Source organism: Protopterus annectens, chromosome 17.part0 (genome assembly GCF_019279795.1).
Source record: "Protopterus annectens isolate FY-2018-M chromosome 17.part0, PAN1.0, whole genome shotgun sequence".
Classification (NCBI taxonomy): domain Eukaryota; kingdom Metazoa; phylum Chordata; order Ceratodontiformes; family Protopteridae; genus Protopterus; species Protopterus annectens.
This window is the reverse complement of record NC_056751.1, coordinates 504,340,953-504,363,681: the sequence shown is the minus strand read 5'-3', so window position 1 is coordinate 504,363,681 and position 22,729 is coordinate 504,340,953. Positions and strand designations below refer to the sequence as shown.

Here is a 22,729-nt window from a genome sequence, read left to right as displayed (position 1 = left end):
CAAACTGAGCCCCCAATTGCTAAAACCAGACTTGGCGTCCACTAGGGATTAAACTATTTTAAATAGTCTCCCTGATTATGCTGAGATTTGTCCTTATTCGAGAGCTATGGTACTCTGAGTATTTTTTTTTAAGTTTAAAAATGCAAAAGAAACGATGTAATAATTTCAGTACACTATGTATGCCTTGTAATTCGTACAAAAAAGCACAACAGTCAAAAATATATACAGTGCGTGTGTTTAAACACATATATAAATAAATATGAGCAATGAAGGAAGAGCGTAGCATCATGTGACCCGTAGACGTTTTGAGAGTCCGCCTTTTTTTTTTCTCCGGCGCTTAGGAAATAAAGGGGGATCTCGGCGCGAAGGAGGATGGGCGATGGTGGAATTCACTTACTGTGCCTTACTGCTAGCAGTGGGGTTCCTCTGTATTGCAGAAGTAGGGGTACTTCCAGGCAGGTATGAACTGCTGCACGTTGTTGACAGAATTATTTTTCTGTGTCTGTCTTTGTTTTGATAGGATATGGTCCAGGAAGTGAAGTTTTTGTTTACTGGGGTTGCCGTGGAGCATGATGTGGCTGGTCATGCGCATTGTTCTGACAGCTTTTAAGCATGCAAGTCTATGATTCAGGAATCAGGCCAATGTTGGTGATCTGTTGGCGTAGTGTTTTATGTTTTAATGTTTTAAATTGTCTTGCTTTGTAACTTTAAGCACCTCAGTGCTGCCATCCCAGTGGTGATGAGCAGCATGGTTAGGCATTTGTTATAAAGTTCATACTGCCTTAGACCCTGGTTTAAAAAAAATCCTAATTCACTGTAGTACTATTAGCACGTTGAGTACCATTGACATTGTTTTTTACAAAAGCTGTTCGTTAGGTACAGTTTGCTTGTAATTGCAGTTAGTCTGGTTGAATGGTTCTGCCGCTGTCTGTTGGGTAGATTTATTTGATTTTCACTTGTTTCTCCCTACTTTATTATCTCTGATATTTCAATGGATTTTTCAAAGTGAGTGATTTGCAATTTTAAATAACTTTTTTTGTACTTGAAGTACAGGATAATTTGAACGCGATCTGTTTTATGTGAAGGCCTTTCTTGTAAAAGACTGTAGAACAATTTGTACACTTCTGGTTGATAAGAGCAATAATGTGCTGAAAGTATTCCACCAGCCAGAAGCCTTTTAATCGGTAAGTTGCAGCTTGCCTTGTGATACTAAGATGCCTGCCTCATTCCTCTGTGCGATTATTATTTTTTATTATTTTATATAAGCTGTAATTTAATTTTCTTTGAGTTGTGTGTGTTTTAAAATTGTAATGGTCTGTGACTCGGTCAAGATTGAAGAGTTGTTGAACAGTTAACATATTCCGTTGAGAAACTGTCGGTCTCTCTCTTGAATTAAACCACACCAGTTTGCTAAAGGGGACCTATTATATTTTTACCTATTTCCCCTTTGCTCTTCCTCTTAAATTTCACCTCATCTTTCTTGGCTGTTGGGGTTTCGTGTCCATGTTGTAACCCCTCATTATCTATTATCCCGATTGAGCAGCATGGGATTGTAAACCGGATTTTTGGAACTGTAAATTGTTTAGTATTTAGTCCTGTACAAGCAAGACCACTGGACAACGTATGTTTCTAGACAGCATACCTTTGGAGTGTTAAAATAAAAAAATATATATATTTATTTATACACACATTTATTTATTTATTTATTTATTTATATATATATTTTATATATATTTATATATATATATATATATTTTTATATTTATATATATATATATATATATATATATATATATATATATATGTATATAACAAACTTTGGTAAATATGCCAATTTTATTTACATTCTGTTGCATCTCATTGTACAAAATAAATTATTTTTAAATACTATAGGCTATTGGTGTAATGTCTCATACCATGGCATATTTAATTGTTCTATTTTGGGAACTGCTTGGGCACTGCTTTTTATCTTAGCTTCAATTTCTCTATGTGCCTAACTAAACATTGCATTCTTGATGTTCATATCCTTATAGTCCACTCCTTTAGCTAAGCCTTCTAACAGTCTGTTGGCCTAAATTACTGCTGGTTCACAGTACCCTGTATAGTACTATCATCAGGGGTGATCATTATCCAGAGACTGTATTCCTTATTGTTACCAATTTTAGTCTATAGGGTTCCCTGCCTTTCCCTCATAGGTTGGTACTAGGCTATCGGCCCTAGGGCCTATACAAGCCTAGCCATAACAATTCCATGGCTATTTTCCCCCACAGTATTTACTTCCCTGGATCCCTGAATCTCCTATCTCCCATCCAGTCATCAAGGTTCCTTTTGAAGAGGGCCAAAGAGGCGCTCTGCTTGACATGTATGGGCAGTCCATTCCAGAGTCTGGGGGGTCTCTGGGTCAGGAACCTATCCCTCCAGCATGTTTTGTTCATTGTGATGACAAGGTTTAGATCCCTGGAGCGTGTCTCTCTGAGGGATTGGGATTTCTGTGTAAGATGTCCAACAGCTCTGGGTTTGACATGGCCTTGTATGTTAAGCAGAGATTGGCTCTGAGTAGACGATATGCGACAGAGTATAGGTGGAGTTTTTTTAGATGGTCAGCATAGGGCATCTGCTTTAGGCATGTGATTCTTTTAGTGAGGTATTTCTGCAGCATTTCCAGTTGTTGCAGATGTCTTGAGAAGTACGTGCCAAATGGGGCGTTGTATTCTATAATGGGTCTAATGAGGGGTGAGTACAGTGGGACAGTGACTACCTTTTTTCTGGATGAAAAGCCATTAGTGATGAGGTGTGCCACATATTTGTAAAATATAAGAGCGGTTTTCCCTTACTTAGGTACTTTGCAATTATAGGCTGTTTAGTGCCTACAATTAATTTCTCCTTATTAACAAGGAGAGTTGAGTGCTTGTATCGGTTTAAGACTTCCTAGTGCTTTCCAGTAGGTTTTAAAGCAAGTGCTAGTCACAGGGATGCTTAAAGGTAAGATGAAAAAATGGTTTATACTAAACACTGTAGTGTGCACTAGAGTAGTTAGATGTGAAAGTAGGTAACTTTAAGTTTTACCTGTCTAAAAAGTTTTAGTGGAGAGTCACTATTTTTGAAGCAGCAAGATAGATTGAAAGGGGGTGGTCACTTTTGTATTCTGATACTATGGAATACAGTAGGATGGCCAATAAATTTAAATAGTTGAAGGGAAGTGATTTCACAAAATGATAATTTTGTGCTTACTCACACAAGCCAATAAAAACAGAGAGGAAATGAGATATATGGTCAAATTAACATAAGGGGAAGGCAACTAGAAAGACAGTTTAACAACACTACAGTAACCGGGTGGGAGGGTGGGCAAAGATTTTCTGTCTGACTCACAAGAGACAGAGCTGTGGTCTCCAAGTTTTAATATGCAGTTAAAAGCAGAATACAAGTAAAACACAAGGTAAATAAAACAAATCACAGTATTCAAAATAGAAAAAGGCAATAAAGTAATAAAACAAATAAAAAGCAAACTAACCTTTCCCTCACAGCAAAGTGTAACAGAGTCTGGGTGAGCCTTTCTAATAAAGCTTAGTGTATAGCCTTGAACTTTTTGTGTTGGCTCACATACGTGTGCAAACATGTACAAGGTAATAGATCTTCAGTGGAAATAAATGGTAATTGTACTAGGTGGCTACCATCCAGTTGCAGTGGCAACTTGAATTTTTTTCCAGTGGTAATGCTAGTGTATAAGTAATGAATTTGAAAATTGTGCTAAGTAACAGTATTTCATAACAGTTCCAAATGCATTTTTCTTTGATAATAAATGGGGGGGGTAGGATCTTGTATTATGAAGTTAAAATGGAAGTGGCTGCCAGTGTGTCTGCACCTTTTTCATTCACTAGCACACTGGCAGATGTTACTTCTGGAATGTTTTAACACTGTACTTGTTACTTCCCCATTAACAGGAAGTGCAAATTCAAATATCATGGGTCCAGTCTTCAATATTTCCTCCCCCTATTGACTGTATTAGAATATGAGTTGTGAGCCAAAAGTAGCTTTATGTTGCTAACAGTGCTTTTTCCAGGTGACTTCCAAGATGGCTGAACATTGAGTAACAGCTGCACTCTAGCTCTCCCACTGTGAGAACAGAAACTCAGCAGAGAAGGCCAGTAGACTTTTGTGGTTATGGGTGAATTTCAGTAACTGGCTAGTAAATGTACTGCCTGGATGCTAGGAAAAAGAAGTACAGAGCACCTGGAAAAAATTTGGCTACAAAAAGTGAGGAAGAAACCCTGACTGGGGAAAGTTCTGCGGCTGTTCATCAAAAGGTAATACAACCTCCAGACGTGACTTCCAGTAACCTACAGGAAGATAAAACAACTGCACACAGACCTGGTTTGAAACGCTGATGGAGTATATCCACACACAGAACAAAAGGCTGGAAAAAAAATGGAAGAAGCTTTAAACAGATATTCAGATGAGGTGATAAAGCTACAAAAATCAAAGGTTGAAATGAAGAAAAGCCTGGCTGAATATGAGACTGCTGAGGAAGAGATGTTTCAAAAAATAGTATAATTAGAGGATATAGTAAGTAGGGAAAACCTGAGATTTTTATCTATACCAGAGAAGCTGGAAGGAACGGACTACATTAATTTTATGAAAGCACAAATAATCAGTTGGACTGGTGTTCTATAGCAGAAGTTGTTAGTTGAATGGACACCGTGTATTCTCCAAACCTGACTATGAGAAAGCAACCTAGAGCTTTAATAGTAAAGATGCAATCCTACCAGCAGAAGGAGTGGATTCTGACAAAACTGTGACAGGACAAAATACTAAAAGTGGGAGACAGCAGAGCGTTTTTGGAGCATGATTGCTCGTTGTACACCAGTCAAAAGAGAAGTAAATTCATTCAATTTTTCAGGGACTGGCAAGACACAGGTATGAGATTCAAACTGCTGTACCCAGCTGTCTTCCAGGTATTCTTTCCTGGAGGGACAAAATCATTTTTTGATGAAGTACATGCTAAGGAGGAAAAGTATATGCCCTACTTCATATCATTTAATGTTCAGAAAAATGCTTTGGGGAGGGGAAGAGAGGGGAGAAAGTTAACTGTAAGTAAGAATCTTTTTTTCTTAGCACTATTTTTGTGGTGTATGGTTTTCTTTCCATGCTATAAAGTAATATTTTCAGTTATTTTTAAGTTTAATGGGGCTTGTAAATAGGTGCTGCTATTTTTTTCCATTCATTCTCGCTTCTCTCTTGTTAAATTTTAAGAAATGTAGGCACTACAATTACAAAAAAAAGCCATGTTAAAAGAGGATGGCAAAAGAACAATTAATGTGCTTTTTCTCATTCTTGCATGGGGGTTGACTGATTTAAGGGCCATAGACTGATTTAGTAACACATTTTAAGAGAAAGCAAGTAAATGAAAAAGAAAATTGAATGTTATGAAACTTTTTTTCTAACAAATGAATGTATGCTTAGTAGTAATTCTGTATCTGGCCCTTTTGTCTCCATGGAGATAGTCTGATAAAGAGAAATTGGTTACAGTTTGGAGGAGAGTGGCTGGGAAAAAAAGAAAAGCGAAACTGGCTAGAAGGTAATGTTCTCTGAAAGCATTCAGGAGTTTTCCCAGCTGGGAGAGCAATAAAGATAAGATAAAAGCAGTTAGCACTTGGTAGAAGCACAAGGCTGCACCATGCATCTTAGCATGGAGAACCTTTCTTTTAGGTTTAGTCAAGTCTCTGAGGGTGGCTGTTAGTTTGGGATATTTGTTATATTAGGATGGTAAATCTTCAGTATTTGAAGATGTACATAGTGTGTGTTATCACATTATTAGGTTGTTGGGAGATATTGGAGTTTTTTTTTTTTTTTTTTTTTTTTTTTTGAGGCCTTTCAACAAAACAAAGTTTTATAAGATGTGACATAGGTTCAAATGGAAAGTTTAACCTGCCAAACTGTGCATGTAACACAAAAGCTGGAACTAGACATTTAACAAAAAAGTGTTGTACATAAAAGGTGGAAATAACTTTTTAATACAATGATGTTTTCTGTAATGTCTTTAAATGTCAGTAGTCTCAGATGCATATAAAAAAAGAATAGTGAACTATTTTTAAAAAATATATGGAGTGGAAATACCTGTGTTACAGGAGACACACTTGGAAAGAACTGAATATGTGAATTTGATAAGGTAAGGTTTTCAAGATGGTTATTAGTGGAATAACTGGGATAAAGGAAAAAAGGAGTACTTGTATGAATTGCAAGCGAAACTCCAATAGTGATAGAAGAGGATAAAAAAGATGATAATGGCAGATCTGTAGTGCTAAGGGACTATTGGCAAGGGAGGAGGATTACACTGGTATATATTTATATTCCACCTAAAACTGCTATAATGGAGTTTAAGACAATTCTAGGAGAAATAATCAGTTTTCAGCAAGCAATACTACTTAAAGGTGGGGACTGGAATATGATTTGCTGCAGTGAAAATGTGTCTGTGGCCCAGAAAGAAAAATACAATAAAGGGTGGTAGATCTTTGAAGAAATCTATGAAACTATTTGGCATGGATGATGTGAAATCAGTAATAGTTCCCATTGAATTTACATATTATTCTCCAATCTATAAAAACTGGGCTGGGATAGACAGAATTTACATTTGACAGGAACATGTCCATTTAAGTGAAGGCCTTGATATGCACCAAATACGATTTCAGATCATGCAACAATAATTAAAATAAAAACACAGGGTAATGAAAATAAAAATGAGACACTGGCGCTTTCCCACCTATCTGTTGAAAAGAGAAATTTAAGGAATGGGTAGTGGAGATTATTCAGGAGCTATTCGAGAGGATAGACATTACTTCTGAAAATATAGCTGTGGAGTAGGATAAAAATAATGCAGAGTTTAAAAATAGGGAGGAAATAGAAAGAGAGCTATGGTTAAGAAGTAACAAGAATTATTTAGAGGGACTGACAAATGTTAAAGTATTGCAAAATAGGGGAATCTCAGAGAACAAGAAGAGGATCAACTGCAGAAATGCTAATCAGAAATTAAGGGATTATCTTGATAATATACACAGATTTTGTAAGATTACTGTTAAGCAACTCAGAGTAATACCAGAGCACAAAAACCTTTAGCACAATGACTCGGGCAGTCAAAAGTAGAAAGGACTTGGGAGCCTATAACAAGGAAGATAACGAGGTCTTGTTGTGATATTAGAAATATTTCAGAAATTCTATGACTGTCTGTATAATGCAGAGGAATATGGAAATCAAGAAAAGATACAAATGGAAATGTTTATCTAAAAATTAAATATGCCAAGATTAGAGGTGGATGAGGCTCAATTATTAACTGTTAGGCTAGGAGGGAATGAGATGAAAGTTGTGATGTGTAACCAATGTACAGGAAAGTCTCCAGGAAGCGATGGTATTCCTGTGGACGTTTGGAAGCTACGAGGGAAAAAATTGATAAAGATCTGGAAAGTTTTGTTTAACAGTATTTTAAGAGGAGACATACCAACATCCTGGAAGAAAGCAGTGGTGATTGTAATACCTAAAGAGGGTAAAGATCCAGCTTCATACAGTCCCTTTCAATACTAAACCACAATTGTGAAGTGTTCATGTCTGTGATGGCTAAAAGAATAGCAAAAGTAATGCCAAAATTGATAGAGATAGATCAATGTGTGACGGGAAGGCAAACATCTGACCACATTAGCAAAGCATTGCTGATCCAGAGGGAAGCAGAATGTAAGAAAATACAATTGTTGTTTCATCTTGATGCAGAGAAAACATTTGGCAGTAAGGTGGGACTTTATGAGCAGAGCAATAGAAGTACAGTGTCTGCATTATCTGAAAAAAAAATTATAAGGATGATTAGGAGGATATATGAAGGATCGGAGGCAAAAATAAAAGTGGGTGGAGTTCTCTCTGATATTTCTGCTTGAGAAGAGGAACCTGGCAGGGGTGTCCTCTTTCCCCTTTGTTATTGCATTATATTTAGAACCATTGGCAAAGAAAATAAGGGACTCAGAAATTCAAGGATATAATTGGTATGGTAGTCAGTAAAAGCTGGCTGTATTTGCAGATGATGTTATTCTATACCTGACAAAACCAGAAAGAGACATTAGTGTTGTGGAACATTTTGAAACAGTTTCACATATATTTTCGCAATACAAAATGAATGAAGCTAAAACAAAGGCAATAGCAGAAATTAATTGCCCATATATGAATTGGTTCTGCAATATGCATATTTATGGGGACATAATAAAAAGAAGTATTTAGGAGTATGGATTAAAAGTGATTCTGGTGTGGCAGTCCATGATATGTGGGAAGAGACTAAACAAAATATAATAAAAAAACTGGGAAAATGGAAGCTTTGTTATATTGATAGTAATATACAAGCATTTAAAATGTGTTTAGTCTCAGTATACAAAGGTTGGGCTTATTTTATGTACCAAAGAAGTTATGGGTAGCATATAATAAAGAGATGAAGAACGTGTTAGGGGAGGGGATAGGTGGCAAGAATCAAGTGGGATAAGCTGATTCTTTCAATAGAACAGGCTGGATTGGGATTGTCCGATTTTTGAAGGGGCATTTCATAGCTACACAGTTAAGGCTCCTATACATAGGACCAATAGAAAACTATAATTCAAAGAGGAAAGAGATGATGTTGAAATGGGGGAAACTGAAAGAAGGATAGCTGGGATTTTGGATGCAGGCCTTTAAGGAGAATAACAATAATCTTATAGAATATTGTAGCTATAAAGTAGCAGAAAGTATTCTAAGAACTAAGCCAACATGGGAGTGGAGAAAGGAAATTCTGCCAATAGGGATGACTGCATTTAGGGATATAGACAGTAGGCAAGAGTGGGCTGGAATTTATTGGAGAAGGACTGCAGGTTAGAGATTGCCTATAGGCAAAGAGAAATAAGGGGGTGGGGTTCGTAAACAAAAGACCAGCACTGGTAAAGTTTTTAGTAGAGCCTAGCGCAGAAGCTCAGATTAAAAAAGGAATAATTAGTAGATCATTTAAAATACTGCATGATAACTAAAAGAATCAATTGGAGGAGGTTAGAAAGGATTGGAAAGAGAGACTGGATAAGCAACTTACAAAGAAACAATGGAAGGATATATGTATGTCTCCTAAATATGCCACAAAATCTAGAAGATTTACGATTTTTGCTTGGAAATGTTTACATAGATATTTTTTTACCCAAAGGAGACTCCAGATAATTTTTCATCCAGTGTACAGCAAATGTTAAAGGTATGACAGGGAAGAAAGAGGTAGTCGGAAACATGTTTTCTGGAAGTGCAGTGAATTGGTGGACTTTAAGGATTCCCTGTGGGATGCACTGTTAGAAATTCTGTATGGGCAGATTGGTGTGACGGGGGAGATGACTTTTCTGAGCTATGATACAGAATCAGAATTGCCTAGACATGGAAAGGCCTTGCTCTGTCTAATTATGGTGGCTGCCAAAAAAAAGCAATTACTAGAAACTGGAAATCCAAAATCTAAACCAACAATATTAGAAGTACTGAATATAGTAATAGAGATAAAACAACTGGCATTGAAATCTTTTTAGAAAAGGGTAGGAGCAAACTAAATGGGGAAAAATGGGAATTGTGAGAACAATACTTACGGGGAGGAATGAAGTTAAATGCTTGCAACTAGGATTGTATTGGTGTGGTTTGCTTTGATTTATAGAAATATATCCTTGCCTATGTTGTAACCGATGGTTTAATATAGATATTTCTTGTTAAAAAAAGGGGGGGGCAGGAATTCAATAATGTATGCAATGTTGCTTAGTTTATATGACATATAGCAATGCATGTGAAATACAATGTTTGTAAACGTGAACTTTTAAATACAGTTTGATTACTTTTATATAAACGTAAATTTGTCTGTGTCACAAGTTATTCAGTAAAGGTGCTTAACAAAAAAGTGTGTTCCAGATTTTTTTAATTCAACACTGTAGTATGTTTTCCACAGATATTTTAAAATGTTGTACTTGTTTTTCTACCATGATAATGTGTAAAGCAAAATGTTACAGCTGCACTCAGAAGTGTATGTTTCCCACCATGATGTGTTTTTAATAGTGTTCAAAGCACTGCTTTTACTGTCTGTCAAGCAAAAATGCAATATCACTGTGTTACTTACAATCTCTGCCATGCAAAGAAGTACTGTTTTTATTGTCTGCTTTGTGAACAGAGTAAAGCCGATAGTACAGTTTTTTTCTGATATCATTCAAAGTAGAATGTAACAGTTTCACTCAGAAAAGTATTGTAATGCCAAATGTTACTTTTTTTAGACTAGAGCTATCTTAAGAGCATTCACTAACATCTAGAGAGAAGCACAGTGTAAAATTTCTCCTCTCCACTCAACCTCCCCAGATAACTGCCTCGGAATAGAACTTGTCAGCACATAGTACCTCTAGGTTGCTAACAATGTGTGTGCCATTTTATTTTTATTCAGTAGGACAATACTAAATGTTTTCCACAGTCCTTTTAAAATGCTGCATGTTGTTTTTCTTTATATTATACAAAGCAAAAGATTACAGCCAAAATCCACACTGCACTGAGTGGATAGAGTTCTCTGTGACCACAGAGGATGACTCCATATTCATGTTCTAATGGAGCTCCCTCAACACAGTGTGGTGGCAGTAGCACTATGCATTTCAGACCATGCCCTGGGCCTCCAAGTGTGAGATAGAGGGTGGATCCTCTTAAGGGAAGTGCATCGGCTGTATTGTGTGTCTGCTCAGGGCCACCTACTTCAGGCAAGCTCCCTATGCCGTGTGTCTATGCTGTTGCTCATGTAGCCCATGTACTTCTCTGGTTTATAATGCAGATTATGTACTATCCCAAAAGCTCAGTAATGCCTGGGTCTGTTTGTTCCTATGTTGTAGTCATTACACAAATGCTTTGTAGTGGCAATGGACACACCTAGATCTAGAGATGGATAGTACTCATTGTGTGCTTTGCCACTGGCATGCTGTCTCCTGATGTACTCTTGCTTCTCTAAAGAGCTTGAAGTAACCAATGTGGATTGTGCTGCAGGTGATGATATTCCTGCCTGGGCAGATGTGCCTATATCTTCTTGTCCAGGGCAGTCATCCTGTGTTTTTTGGATGGATTGCATAGGTCCATATTGCACGGATGCCAAAGCTGTGTTTGTAGAATTTGATGAAGTTGTGGCCACTACACTGCCTAGTTCTACTACTAACATTGTGACTCAAAAAAACAGACCATTTCCTCACCATGCAGTCAGAGATCTATAGCTAAGGACTTTGATAACATACCACCTGTCAAAATGCCAAAAGAGATCACATAAGTTAAGTAGAAGCTCTTCACCAGTAGCTGCATCCCTGTGAGTAAGCTACTACTACGTGGTAGAATAGTACATAAAAATAATACATAATATACTTTGGCCAGATGACCCTTGAACTTGACCCCCTAATGTTCTTGTAAAATAAAGTTGTTGTTTGTAAATTTTGTTAACCTACACATTGAGTTACTTTGGCAGATAATTATCTATTTTATCACATGCCCACCTGGCACATCAGGAGCAGCTATATGCGGAGGCCTACTTATTTCTGCATCATTGCCTGCCAGTCCACCCAAGATTCTAGAAGTGTCTGGAACCCCTGCAGAGATATCAATCTGTCAGTGGTGGTTTGGTCAGTGGACCACCTCCCATGCTTTTGTGCCAGTTGAATTGCCCTAGTTTTTGCACCAGTGATCATGTTGGCCCATCGTCTACCCTAGACATGGTTTTTGTTTTGACTACTGATTTATGTCAAAGAGATCACATCCCATCATCTTTCATGACTGATCATGTGCCAACCATGGAGAAGGAGGGTGGGAAGTAGGTATTCGTTATCTGCATAGAAGAACTTTTATACTTCCTTTACTTTACATGTTTTGCCAAGACTATCTGAAATTGAAAGGAAGTAAGTGTGTGAGAATTGTTATGGTCATAGCGGACATACTCCCTTACAGCTACAAAATCTGTGGGGCAAACATGGCAAAAACCATGTGCCATTGAGTGGCTACACACATGTAAATCTGGGATCTCTGTGAAAGTGCTGTATGCACAGTCAAGACGTGTTAACCGCATGGTGTGGATGTTACCACATACCATGAAGGATGACACTGGGCACAGACTTACTGTTTTGTGGCAGCGCTGCTGGTGTCTTTAGGTACATAAGCCCTGCAGTTAAACATAATGCTTTAGAGTGTATGCAAACATCCCTGTGTATGGTATTTGTGCACGTTGGATCACCTGTTGCAAAATATTTTCCAATGCAGTGGGTAGTACCTTTGTAGTCTGATGATGCCTGTAAGCCACCCAGGTATCCCATCCATGAAGAAGGATAAGGATATCTCTCCATACCAGAAATTATCTTATGGGTTCTTTTCTTGTCCTGCTCATTGAAGATGTTAAGGAGTTTTCTAGGAGAGTTCAAGGCGTATTACATCATGTGCTGATTATCCATCTCTTTAAGTTGATTATGAGGGATAGGTAGTTACTTCAGTTGTGGAAGTACTTAACTTGTCTTCAGAGTTTGTCCCTACATGAAGAATTGTTGAGGATAGTTTCCACAGACTTAAGTAGTTTGATCTCCTTGGTGATCTTGAGATTGAGTGAGAATTCCAGGCTTTGATAAGCTGTAGAGGTATTTGTTGTATTACAAAACGAGGTCATTCATGGCGTATACAATTATGGTATAGTCATAAGCATACTGGAGGTTAGAGATGTATACAATGGAAATGGTGTGTATATAGAATACTGCCATGGTGTGTATATAGAATACTGCCATAAAAAGTAGTGAACAAAAGCAAGAGAAGAATTTGAATTTTAACATTGACAAGTACAATGAAGAATTAATGAGTAACTACACTCCTGAGATACTATCCTTCTAATGAGAAACTGAAATTGTATCTTTAGAGGTCACATGTCAGTTAATAAAAATAGCTCTATTTACATTTATATATTTAAATGTACAGATGCTAACACATCAAAACCATTCCACTCTAAGCTCACTCCTTAGAGACCAACCAAAATATCCATTAAAATAAAAATAATGTGGAAGAAGTTTTCTAGGGCTGTAAGCCCCATGTACCCACATAAATTGTTTATACTAAAAGCAAGGTTGCACATGGATAAAAGGAAATCACTGATATTATACAAAACTGATTTATTCCTCTTCTAGAGTAATGTGATTTCTATTTTGGTGAATATGTGCTTGCATTAAACTTGGGTTGCATTGACAGGAGGGACAGTTGCAAACGGGACTTGATGAATCAGAACTCAGTAAGTGTCTATGTTATTCTTTTGAAGCCATCCTAATAAAATTAACAGAGAAACACAAGAGAAAACTTGGAAAATATAACCATTGTTCCCTTGATGTTCAGCATTAGATCACTGTTGTAGTAGCCTAAGCTGTTTGGGTACTACATTATTTGGGTCCTATCTCACTGCAGCTGGCCAGCTTTTAAAGCCTTTCATGCTCTCTTTTAGGAGCTTGATATGCACTCCATATTAAAAGACTGATCGCCAAACGTTCAGAGCTGTCTTGCCCGCAGAGTGCACTGTCTTGTGAACTCCGTGAAAGTTTCTGTCGACTGGCAGTCTTTCAGTGCTGGGCACATAAGTCATTTGGGGAAAATCATCCGCTAATTTTATTTTTCTGAGGAAGAATTTTGTTTTTATGGTTAGAATTTGGTGTTTACTAGGAGACTAAATGTCTTTGAACTGTCATTGCCGTAAAAAAAGAGTTTTTGTATGTGAATGCTTTTGTGAAATTTCTGTATAAAATTTCTATTTGAGAAGATGTTTTAAGTTTGTGTGTTAGTGGTAGAATATTGTGAGGAAATTTGTGAGGTGGGTTACGTACCTCAGAACCACTTGTTCTGCTCCTTACCTTTTGCCAATTTGTTTAGGCTCCGTTATTTGTCTTTGAAGCTTCAATCTCAGCTCAGCTTGTCTGGCAGCTACCTGTTGGTGAGAAAAATAAAGTTATCGGACAATGTTGGGCAATGTCCAACCACTTTTGTTGGACTCCTGATAAGGGGCAGATAAAGATCCTTCATTTATCCAGTAAAGGGAGCCAGAGGCTGGGATGGTTATGCCTACTAAGGGTTTGTTTTTTTTAAGCGTTTCATAGGAAAATTGAAAATAAAAAAAAAAAAAAAAAAAATTTCTATTTCTGTGGGTAGGGAATATTTGCTGGGATTTGCCAGAGAGATCATTTCTGCCTTTTCTTTACCTACTTTTTCATTTTCATACAGGAAAAGGAAAGCGTTCCCTTTCTTTCTGACTCTGATTTTCAGTCAGAAGTGCGGGGATTGGAGGGAGATTGTTGTACTTTCCTCTGAATCAGAATCTTCAGGATGAAAAGATGTGTTGCTTCAGATTTCCCTCTTGAAGGTTCATTGTTTTCAGTCATCTTAGATAAAGTGTATAAGAGGTTTTTCAGTGTGAACAGAATGAAATTTCTGTCTCACAGAGAGTGTATTATAATTTGCTACAGTTGAATATACCCAGTTTTGCAGCTGATCCTTTGTGTTGTGTACTTTAAAGAACAATTTTCTCACTGATTGTAGTTTGCCTGACAGCTAAACTCCTGCTTCTCTGAGATCTGACAGGTTATACAGGATACCTCAGACTTGTAAATATTTGTTTTCCAACCCCAAGGAAGTTACCCACTGATTTCCTTATCTAAAACTGCTATTGCTAAACACATTACTTCTACTAATCCAATTCCTTCTGATGGAGATGGGAAAGTTTTTGACAGATTTGCGAAGACAGTGCAGTTCACTGATACTTCAACATTCACGTTTTAGACACTTTCTGAGAATATGCAAAAGAAGAATGGTTAACTTTCCCTCTTCTGAATTCTTTGAATGCCTCTTTGGTATCTACTTTGCACATAATTAAACATTTCTTATTGTCATTTAGATGCTGTGAACACTACTTCCAGCGCTGCTGCTGGGTCATTCAAGAGCAGATTGGCTTGGCTTCATTTTCAAAGTCTTCCTGAAGATGTTCAAACTGAAATTTTAAATTCTTCCCCCTCTGTTTGGCCCTTCTGTAGCTGAGGTGCTCAAGAAGTGTGATGAGAGCAAATTTAATTCAAGGAGTAACCCTTATCTTTCAACACTCTCTCTTTTTAAGGCTAATAAAAATTCCTCTTCCACCTTGGTTACTTGTTCAAGCAGTAAGGAACCTCCAAACAGGATTTAAAAACAACAATGACATGGAGGCCCCAAAGAGAAGGAAAGCTACTTAAAATCAAGGACATCCCATCCACTAAATGTGAATATCTGTTTGCCTCTTCAAACCCCCCCCCCCCCCCCTGTTGTTGGCACTCATTCTCTCTGTCTGAGTCTTCATCTTCCATTGTGGAACCTGATGTTTCAGAAAAATAAGTTCTAAATATAATTCAGCATGGTACACTTGGCAATGGGAATCCCCCCTTTCTTTTCAGGGTTTTTTTACTTGGCTAATAAACCATGTTTTCCCTTCTTCTTCTTTCAGCTTTTCCCGGTTAGGGGTCGCCATAGCGGATCACCTGTCCACTCATGATTGGCAGTGGAGTTTTACAGTGTCGAGTTGCCAGCCTAGTGCCCATCCTTCCACAGAAGACGCACACACACGCACGCATTCGCGCCTAGGGCCAATTTAGTGTGTCCAATCCACCTACAGCATGTCTTTGGGATGTGGGAGGAAACCCGGAGCACCAGGAAAAAACCCACATGACCACAGGGAGGATATGCAGACTCCACACAGAAGGCACCCCAGCCGAGGATTGAACCGGAAAATCTCTTGCTTTGAGGCAGCATGTTTCCCTATTTTCTCCAATTCTGCAGCAAATATTCTTGCAGTGAGTAATAGAACCACTCTCCACCTTTCAGATGGGCAAAGGGTTTTGTTCAAGTATTTGTCTGGTACCAAAGGGTGAAGGATCTTTGAGGGCCCTGCTAAAACTCTCCTTTCTGAATCTTTTTGTCAAGGACCCAAAATTCAAAATGTCTTCTCTTCAGTTACTTTTGCCTCTTGTTCTGTTACTAGCCTTCACGGTATAGTTAGACTTAAAAAGATGCCTATCATTACATTCCCATTGGCAAACAGTTCAGACATTTCTGAAGTTTTTCTGTATCTAGCCTACATTATCACTTCTCTGTTTTATCCTTTGGACTTTCTATTACCTCAAGGGTATCCTCAAAGTATCTGGCTCCAGTAATTGCTTGTTGCAGACATCAAGGCATTCACCTCTTTCCATTTCTGGACAATTCTTATCCTTGCAGACTATTTTTTTAATTTGTCAAGAGTCTTTAGCAAGGGTTCAGCATTTTCTACTCCGTAATGGGGTTTCCAAGTAATCTTGCAGAAATGTTTTTTTTGTCCCTTCTCTTAAAATAGTTTTCATAGGTTGTGCACCAGATTCTGCCTTGAAGAGCTTTTCTTCCTTCAAAGTAGAGGTGTTCAAAAATTCTTGTCGAGTTTTTCCCAGTCAAGGCCAGGCTTCTGCTAGGGAATTTCCCAGGATTCTGGGGTACATGGCCACAATGATTCTCAAGTTTTCCTGGTTAGACTTTACTGGAGAAAAATACAGTAGTACTTCAGACCAGGTTGGACTCCACATCTTTACCATTAATCTTCCCAGATCACTGTTTTGAGGTTTAGGAGGAGGGAGAGTCTGATGGGTAGACCAAATCTCTTGCTGTCCATGTCTGCCATTCTCCCTTCTGACTCTCCAGTCTGACACAACAGATGTATCAGACGTAGCAAGGCAAAAATACAAGGTCTTTGGAAGCATCATGACCAATGGAAGCAATAAACATCAAAGAGATGATGGCAGTAGTAATTGCTGTGTAATCCATAAATCATCTTTGGTCTCTAGGAACTTTGAAATTGGTTCGTAAACAAACTTGTGGGGCTACTAGATTTGCCCCCTTTGCAGACTTGCTATGATCTCCTGGGTGGCAGCAACTCTGCTGTTTGATGCTTTAGGCTTCATACATTCTGTCAGAGCAAAACTGTAGCAGAAGAGCTAAAGAGGGCCAAGACAGACCCTCCTGATTGAAAACTTCACTCTGGGGTCTTCCAAGAAACTGTGTAAGGTAGGACATCTGGAATTTTAGGGGTAGGTGATAGTCTAGAGACAGACAGACAACGAGAGAGAGAGAGAGAGACCGAGAGACAGAGACCAGTTAGGGTCTGAAGAAGAGAGCCAGGAGGTGTTTTAGGTTTTGCTTAAAACTAGATGCACAGTTGTCCTGTTTTTAGTGGGATGGGCAGTGGGTTCCAGTGTTTTGTGATATAGGATCAGTATGTGAGTCTGTAGCCATATTATGGGATTTGGAAGTTATTGGTAGGCTCTGATTACTTGAGCCCATATTATGGGATTTGGAAGTTATTGGTAGGCTCTGATTACTTGAGCAAAGGCATTGCAGAGGGGAGTAGTACTTGAGATTGTTTTGTAGAGAAGGGCATGTGAGTGGTTTGTGTATTTTGTGGGCAATTCTGAAGTCGAATGAATGTAAGGTCTAGCCAGTTGAGCTTCTTTAGTGTTAAGCACTGGTGTGCATGGTAAAATGCACTGGCTGCAAACTTGGCTATTTTGCTAAAACATGCCTCTGATTTATTTAGTTGGGTGGCTTGAATGTTGGTTAATGTGGGTGATGCATAGAGAAGGGAGGGGAAAAGATAGAATGATGGTAAGGATTTTATTTGAGTCTGTGAGATGGATTTTGTTTCTGTACAGGAAGCCCAGTTTTTGAAGCATTTTCTTGATGACCTGGGTGATATGCACATCAAACTTTACGTTATTGTCTATATGACTCCTAGTAGTTTGGTATTTGCTATGGTTTCTATGGTGGCGGTGTTTGTTGAAGCAGTATTACATGGTGTACAGGGGTCTGTATTACATGAATGAATGTTCATAATTTGGAACGCTCTAAAGAGCGTAAATGAAAGACCTCAAAGTGCTTCTTGTGGGATCGCAGTACACTGAAGATCGGAATATTTGCCCTTTCCTCACTGTGATCTCGGAGTTTGTATATATATTTAGCGGGGGAACGAGTTCGAGGTCCAGCATTTTCGCTCTTGAAAGCGTTTGATATTATGAACATTCCTTCATATAATATAGACCCGTGTGCAGGTTGTTGAAAGAGATCTTTGTGTGAAAAGCATTCATTTGGTTTTGAAGACTTCCTGCCATTGTCACTTTCTAATTTTTTGTTTGTTCCGTTATCCACTTTAATCACCTTCTTTTACTTGTTTTTTTTCCTTATTATCCCTTTTCATGTTTTCTGATTATTTCCTTTCTTAAAATTGCATATATTGCTTGTACTACTGTTCCTTCTGCATGCTGTTACTAACCACTTGCCTTTATTTGTTTTTTTTCTGTTTTGATTCAGAAAGCTCATTAATTCTTTTTACAGATTATTTTCTTACTGTAGATTTCACACAACTGTTATGCCTTCTAGCCCTTTCTCACTCTCAGTAAATTGACGTCATTCTGTTGTATTAATATAGCTTTTTCAGCATCAGTACTTTTGGTCCTTCTTTTGTACAATTTTCAAACAAGTGTTCTTCACTGTTGCATTGTACGGCTTCCCATTCACATCACTAATGGCTTCCCATTCACATCACTAATGGTGCAAACACTGATGATAATAAGAAGTACATGCATCGTGATGACAGGGCTTCAAACTGCCCCTTCCCCATGCCCACTCTTTTTTTTATGTAATGTACTAACTTTAAGGCTGCACAACACTGGGAAAGTGTGTGATCCTTTCCAAAAGTTGTGGGATGTCATGAACACTTTGTGCTTCAGATCCTTGACCAGTTGAATGTCAAAGGTCATATCTTTTTGAGTATACAAAGGTAACCCCCATCGTGTATTGTATTTTTATTTACTTTTTTATATGATTTTGTTTTCTTGTTCTGTACATTTGTTAGCTGCCATTCAGACAGTCATTAATACTTTCCACTTGTCACTGTCTAAAGCAGTGCTTAAATTGCCGTGGTAAAATGACATTATTATGATGCATGCATAAATTGATAGGTGTGTATAATTTCTCCATTCTTAACCTGTAGCAATAATCTTCCATTTACTGTTCATTATCCTTCCTGATCAAAATTATGGCTTTGATTCCTGTAATAAATTTACTTCCTCACCACCCTGTAATGTCTTCCAGCAGTACTCATTTAGACTGAAACAGTACAGTTATAATTTGAGTTACACTGTCAGACTTTTGTTTAACTTCTGGAAAGAATTTGAGGTTATTTTCTTGTGCCTTTCATAAATCATATTTGAAGTCACTGTCTTTCTTTTTAGTCCTGCTGTTTGTATGCCATTTGCCATAAGTGATTTTATTTTTTTGTGATATTTCAATTTAAATGTTAACTGTTCCTGTCTGGTATGCAGTACTGTGTAAATATTTTGTAATTGGTTTGTTTTTGTATTTCTTCCTGGACTGAATCTTAAAATGGTGTAGATGGATCAGAGCTCTACCCTAGAATGTTCAGCAGAACACGTTTTGTCTAGGGCTTAAAATCACAAAAGTCTTTCAGTAAAAATTTACCTACATACTGTCTTAAGGAGTATCTATCATACTTTTCTAGAGGTAAAAGTTTACCACACCAAGTCTGTTGTTGTAGACTTAGTTTTTGCAGCCTCTGCATAGGTCCTCACCCCAGTTTTCAGCATCAGGGATTAATTTTTCATTGTATTTTCATCATCCGTCTTCCAATAGGCCTTTTTTTCTCCTGATCGGACTCCTTTCGTATTTGGATTTGAAAAGGGATATTCTGTACCCCCCCCCCCCCGTAGTACCATTCAGGTACTTGTTATTACCTTGGACATCTTCTGTAACATCATGCATCACTTCTTTGACTGTCATTTGTGTTTTAATGGTAGTTCCATTCTCTCTGTGATCTCGCTTCACAGTGTTGGGACTTCAGCTATCACAAAGCTTCGTAACTCCATATTACTTCAGCATTCAAGGCACTGTGCACTTTGTCCTCTCATCTTACCTCTGGACATGCCATAGTAGTTTCTTTATCAATGAATTTGATACTGAAGCTAGTGTCCTCACTGTCTACTATAACAGTGATGTATTATTCATTCAGAAGAGGAGGGACCTTGCCCTGTTGTCCTGGCAGTTTTTTTCTTGGTGTATGTACGTGCCCTCTTAGGCCTTTCTTGGAAACTGACTGTATGTTTTGCAGAACCAACCCAGTCAACAAAAGCTAAGTACACATAGATTTAATGGGAGATGTGCATAGTAGTTTTTTTTTTTTTTTTTTTTTTGAAATACTGTTAAAATGAAGAGGTGACTTTAAAACCAGTGACAGAATTGAGGATAGAGCAGATATAAAGCAATTTATTTTGCTGTGTGTGTGTGTTGGGGGGGGGGGGGGAGTAGTCTGATGAGGCTGGCCAACAGTTTATATCTGCTCTTTAAAATTTAAGCTTCTTTTGCTAATTTCCTGGGCTGAACAGTCCTTCAACCATTCTTTGTGCCATCATTTGATAGACCTTTGTAGTTATTGCAGTCAGAGTCCTCACCATATAACTGCTGAATGGGCCTATGTTTGAAACATTGCCGAGAGCACTGCTGGTCATCTGTCATGCATAAGGCTCAGGTGTTGATTAGTTTGGTAAGGCAGCTAATCCTTGCTAGTTAGTACCTTCCATAGTGTTTCAGAATTGGTGGCATCAGAGATTTCTCTTAGTCAGTGAAAGCCGTGGCTAGGTTCTGCTGTTGCTTTTTTTTCTTTACTTTAGACCTGCTTAGCAGAGAAGATCCTATCTGTTCTCTTAGAAGAGTTTTGGTCTGAATCCATCCTGAGTTTCTGAGAGAACATCTGTATTGATGAGAAGGAATTGTCTAGAAGAATACAAACTAGATTTTTTTCCAGATGAGGTTAGTGAGTCAGTGCATATATAAATTTTATCTATGATTTTTTTTTCCATGTTTAAGGTGGTATAGTTGTAGGTATTAGTCGTATCTTCTAAAATCTCCTCATGTTTCTATATTTAGCAATTGAGTTCTTGGAGATTTGTATCCGTTTATTACCTCATAATTTAATGACTTCAGCTGATGGGCCTCTTAGTCAAGATGACCATTTTGTTACAGGACCTAAACTGGGACACTTGAGGGCCGCCATGGGAAGCCAAGTCTGCAATCACATTCTCCTGGCCCCCATGGGAGTGGCGATAGGGCCGCCATGTCATCTTGCACCGGGGCTGGCAGGTTAGCCTCCCATTCTTTACCTGGCACTGTGGGGATGCCCCTGTGTGAACGGCACCACCCAGGAGCCAAGAGGCCGCATGCTAGGAGGCTCGAAGCGATGCACATTCATCAGCACCTGGCACCATTGGGGAAAGAGATTGAGGTGTGCCGCAAAAAGCACAGAGATAAGGGGACACAGGGCCATCTACCCTGTGAGTTTGAAAGCCCTAGGTGAAAGGCAAAGGGGAGAACCGGTGTCACAGAAGTCTTAATGAGGGACTGTCTGAGGCTTTGCGGCCCAGCAGAGTTCCATGAGGCTGTAACGATCCTCTGAGAAGATCCAAGAGCACGTGGGACACTGCATGATTTGGCAGCAGTCAGGAGATGTATAACCTGGAAAAGAGTTTTCTCTCTATTGGGTAGAAGTGGAAGCTGTGAGGGGTCCATTCCGATGGTAGTCTTGAAGTGAGAAAGAGGTGGAAAGTGATGGGTACAGGCCAGCTCCCATCTGGGTGAGGGGGTACGGACCATGCCCTCTTTGGGAAGGAAGTCTGGAAGGGGTAGAGATGCAGATAGTGGCAGGTGTGGGCGAGCTCCTGCCTGGGTGAGGGGGGGGGGGTCAGGCAGAGCTTGCCACAATGGAAATCCTTAAGGGAGCGCTGAGGCAGACAGCAACGTGGCCTGGAGAGCTCCTGCCTGGTGAGTGGTGTCAGGCACAACCCCCCCCCCCCACGACAGTCCTTAAGAGAATGACTAGTGGACAGTGTTGGGCCTGAAAAGCTCCTGCCTAGGTGATGAATCCTTGAGAAAGCACCAGGGCATATACCAGAGGGGCTTCTGAGAGCTCCTACTGGGGGGGGGGGCATGCGACCTTACCCCATACCCAATGGCATCCCTGAAAAATCACAAAGTCCCCAGAGCTGCTCAGGATGGGAAGGCAGGGGAACTGGCCGTCCTGGGAAGCCAGGTCACCATTCAGACTGAGCGATCTAAACTGGGACATTTCTGTGTCCCAAAGACAATGTTTGGGATTCCAGGACAGAGACCTCCAAACCAGGACTGTCCTGGAAATACTGGGACAGTTGGTCACCTTGCTCTTAGTCTTGCATCATAGGTTCATAGTTAGTTACTAGGCTATTGGCCCTGGGGCCTATACAAGCCCAGCCAAAAAGGTACCCCGGCTTTTGCCACCCAAGAAAATTATTTTCCTGTGCCGCTGTCAAGCAGAGCTGCAGAGGTGATCCCCGGGGTGAATTTCCTATTTCCCATCCAATCATCAAGATTTTTCTTGAAGAGTGCTAATGAGGAGCTTTGTTTGATATAGGTAGGTAGTTTATTCCAGAGTATGGGAAGTCTCTGGGACAGGAATCTATCCCTCCGGCATGTTCTGTTTATTGTGGTGACAAGGTTTAGGTCCCTAGAGCGTGTAGCTCAGAGGGATTGGGGTTTCTTTAAGTGGAGCATGTCCAGCAGCTCTGGATTTGACACAGCTTTGTATGTTGGGCAGAGA

General features: G+C 39.0%; 1 protein-coding gene across 2 annotated transcripts in view; it reads left to right on the top strand.

The window, feature by feature from the left end:
* The first annotated feature begins 324 nt into the window (after positions 1-324).
* The window catches only part of FUZ (fuzzy planar cell polarity protein), an 876,363-nt gene continuing 853,958 nt past the window's right edge, over positions 325-22,729 (top strand). For both annotated transcript variants that reach the window (XM_044059630.1, XM_044059629.1), the window contains exon 1: positions 325-459. In XM_044059630.1, coding sequence (XP_043915565.1) covers positions 373-459 — 87 coding nt within the window. In that variant the 5' untranslated portion in view covers positions 325-372. The remainder of the gene's footprint in view (positions 460-22,729) is intronic.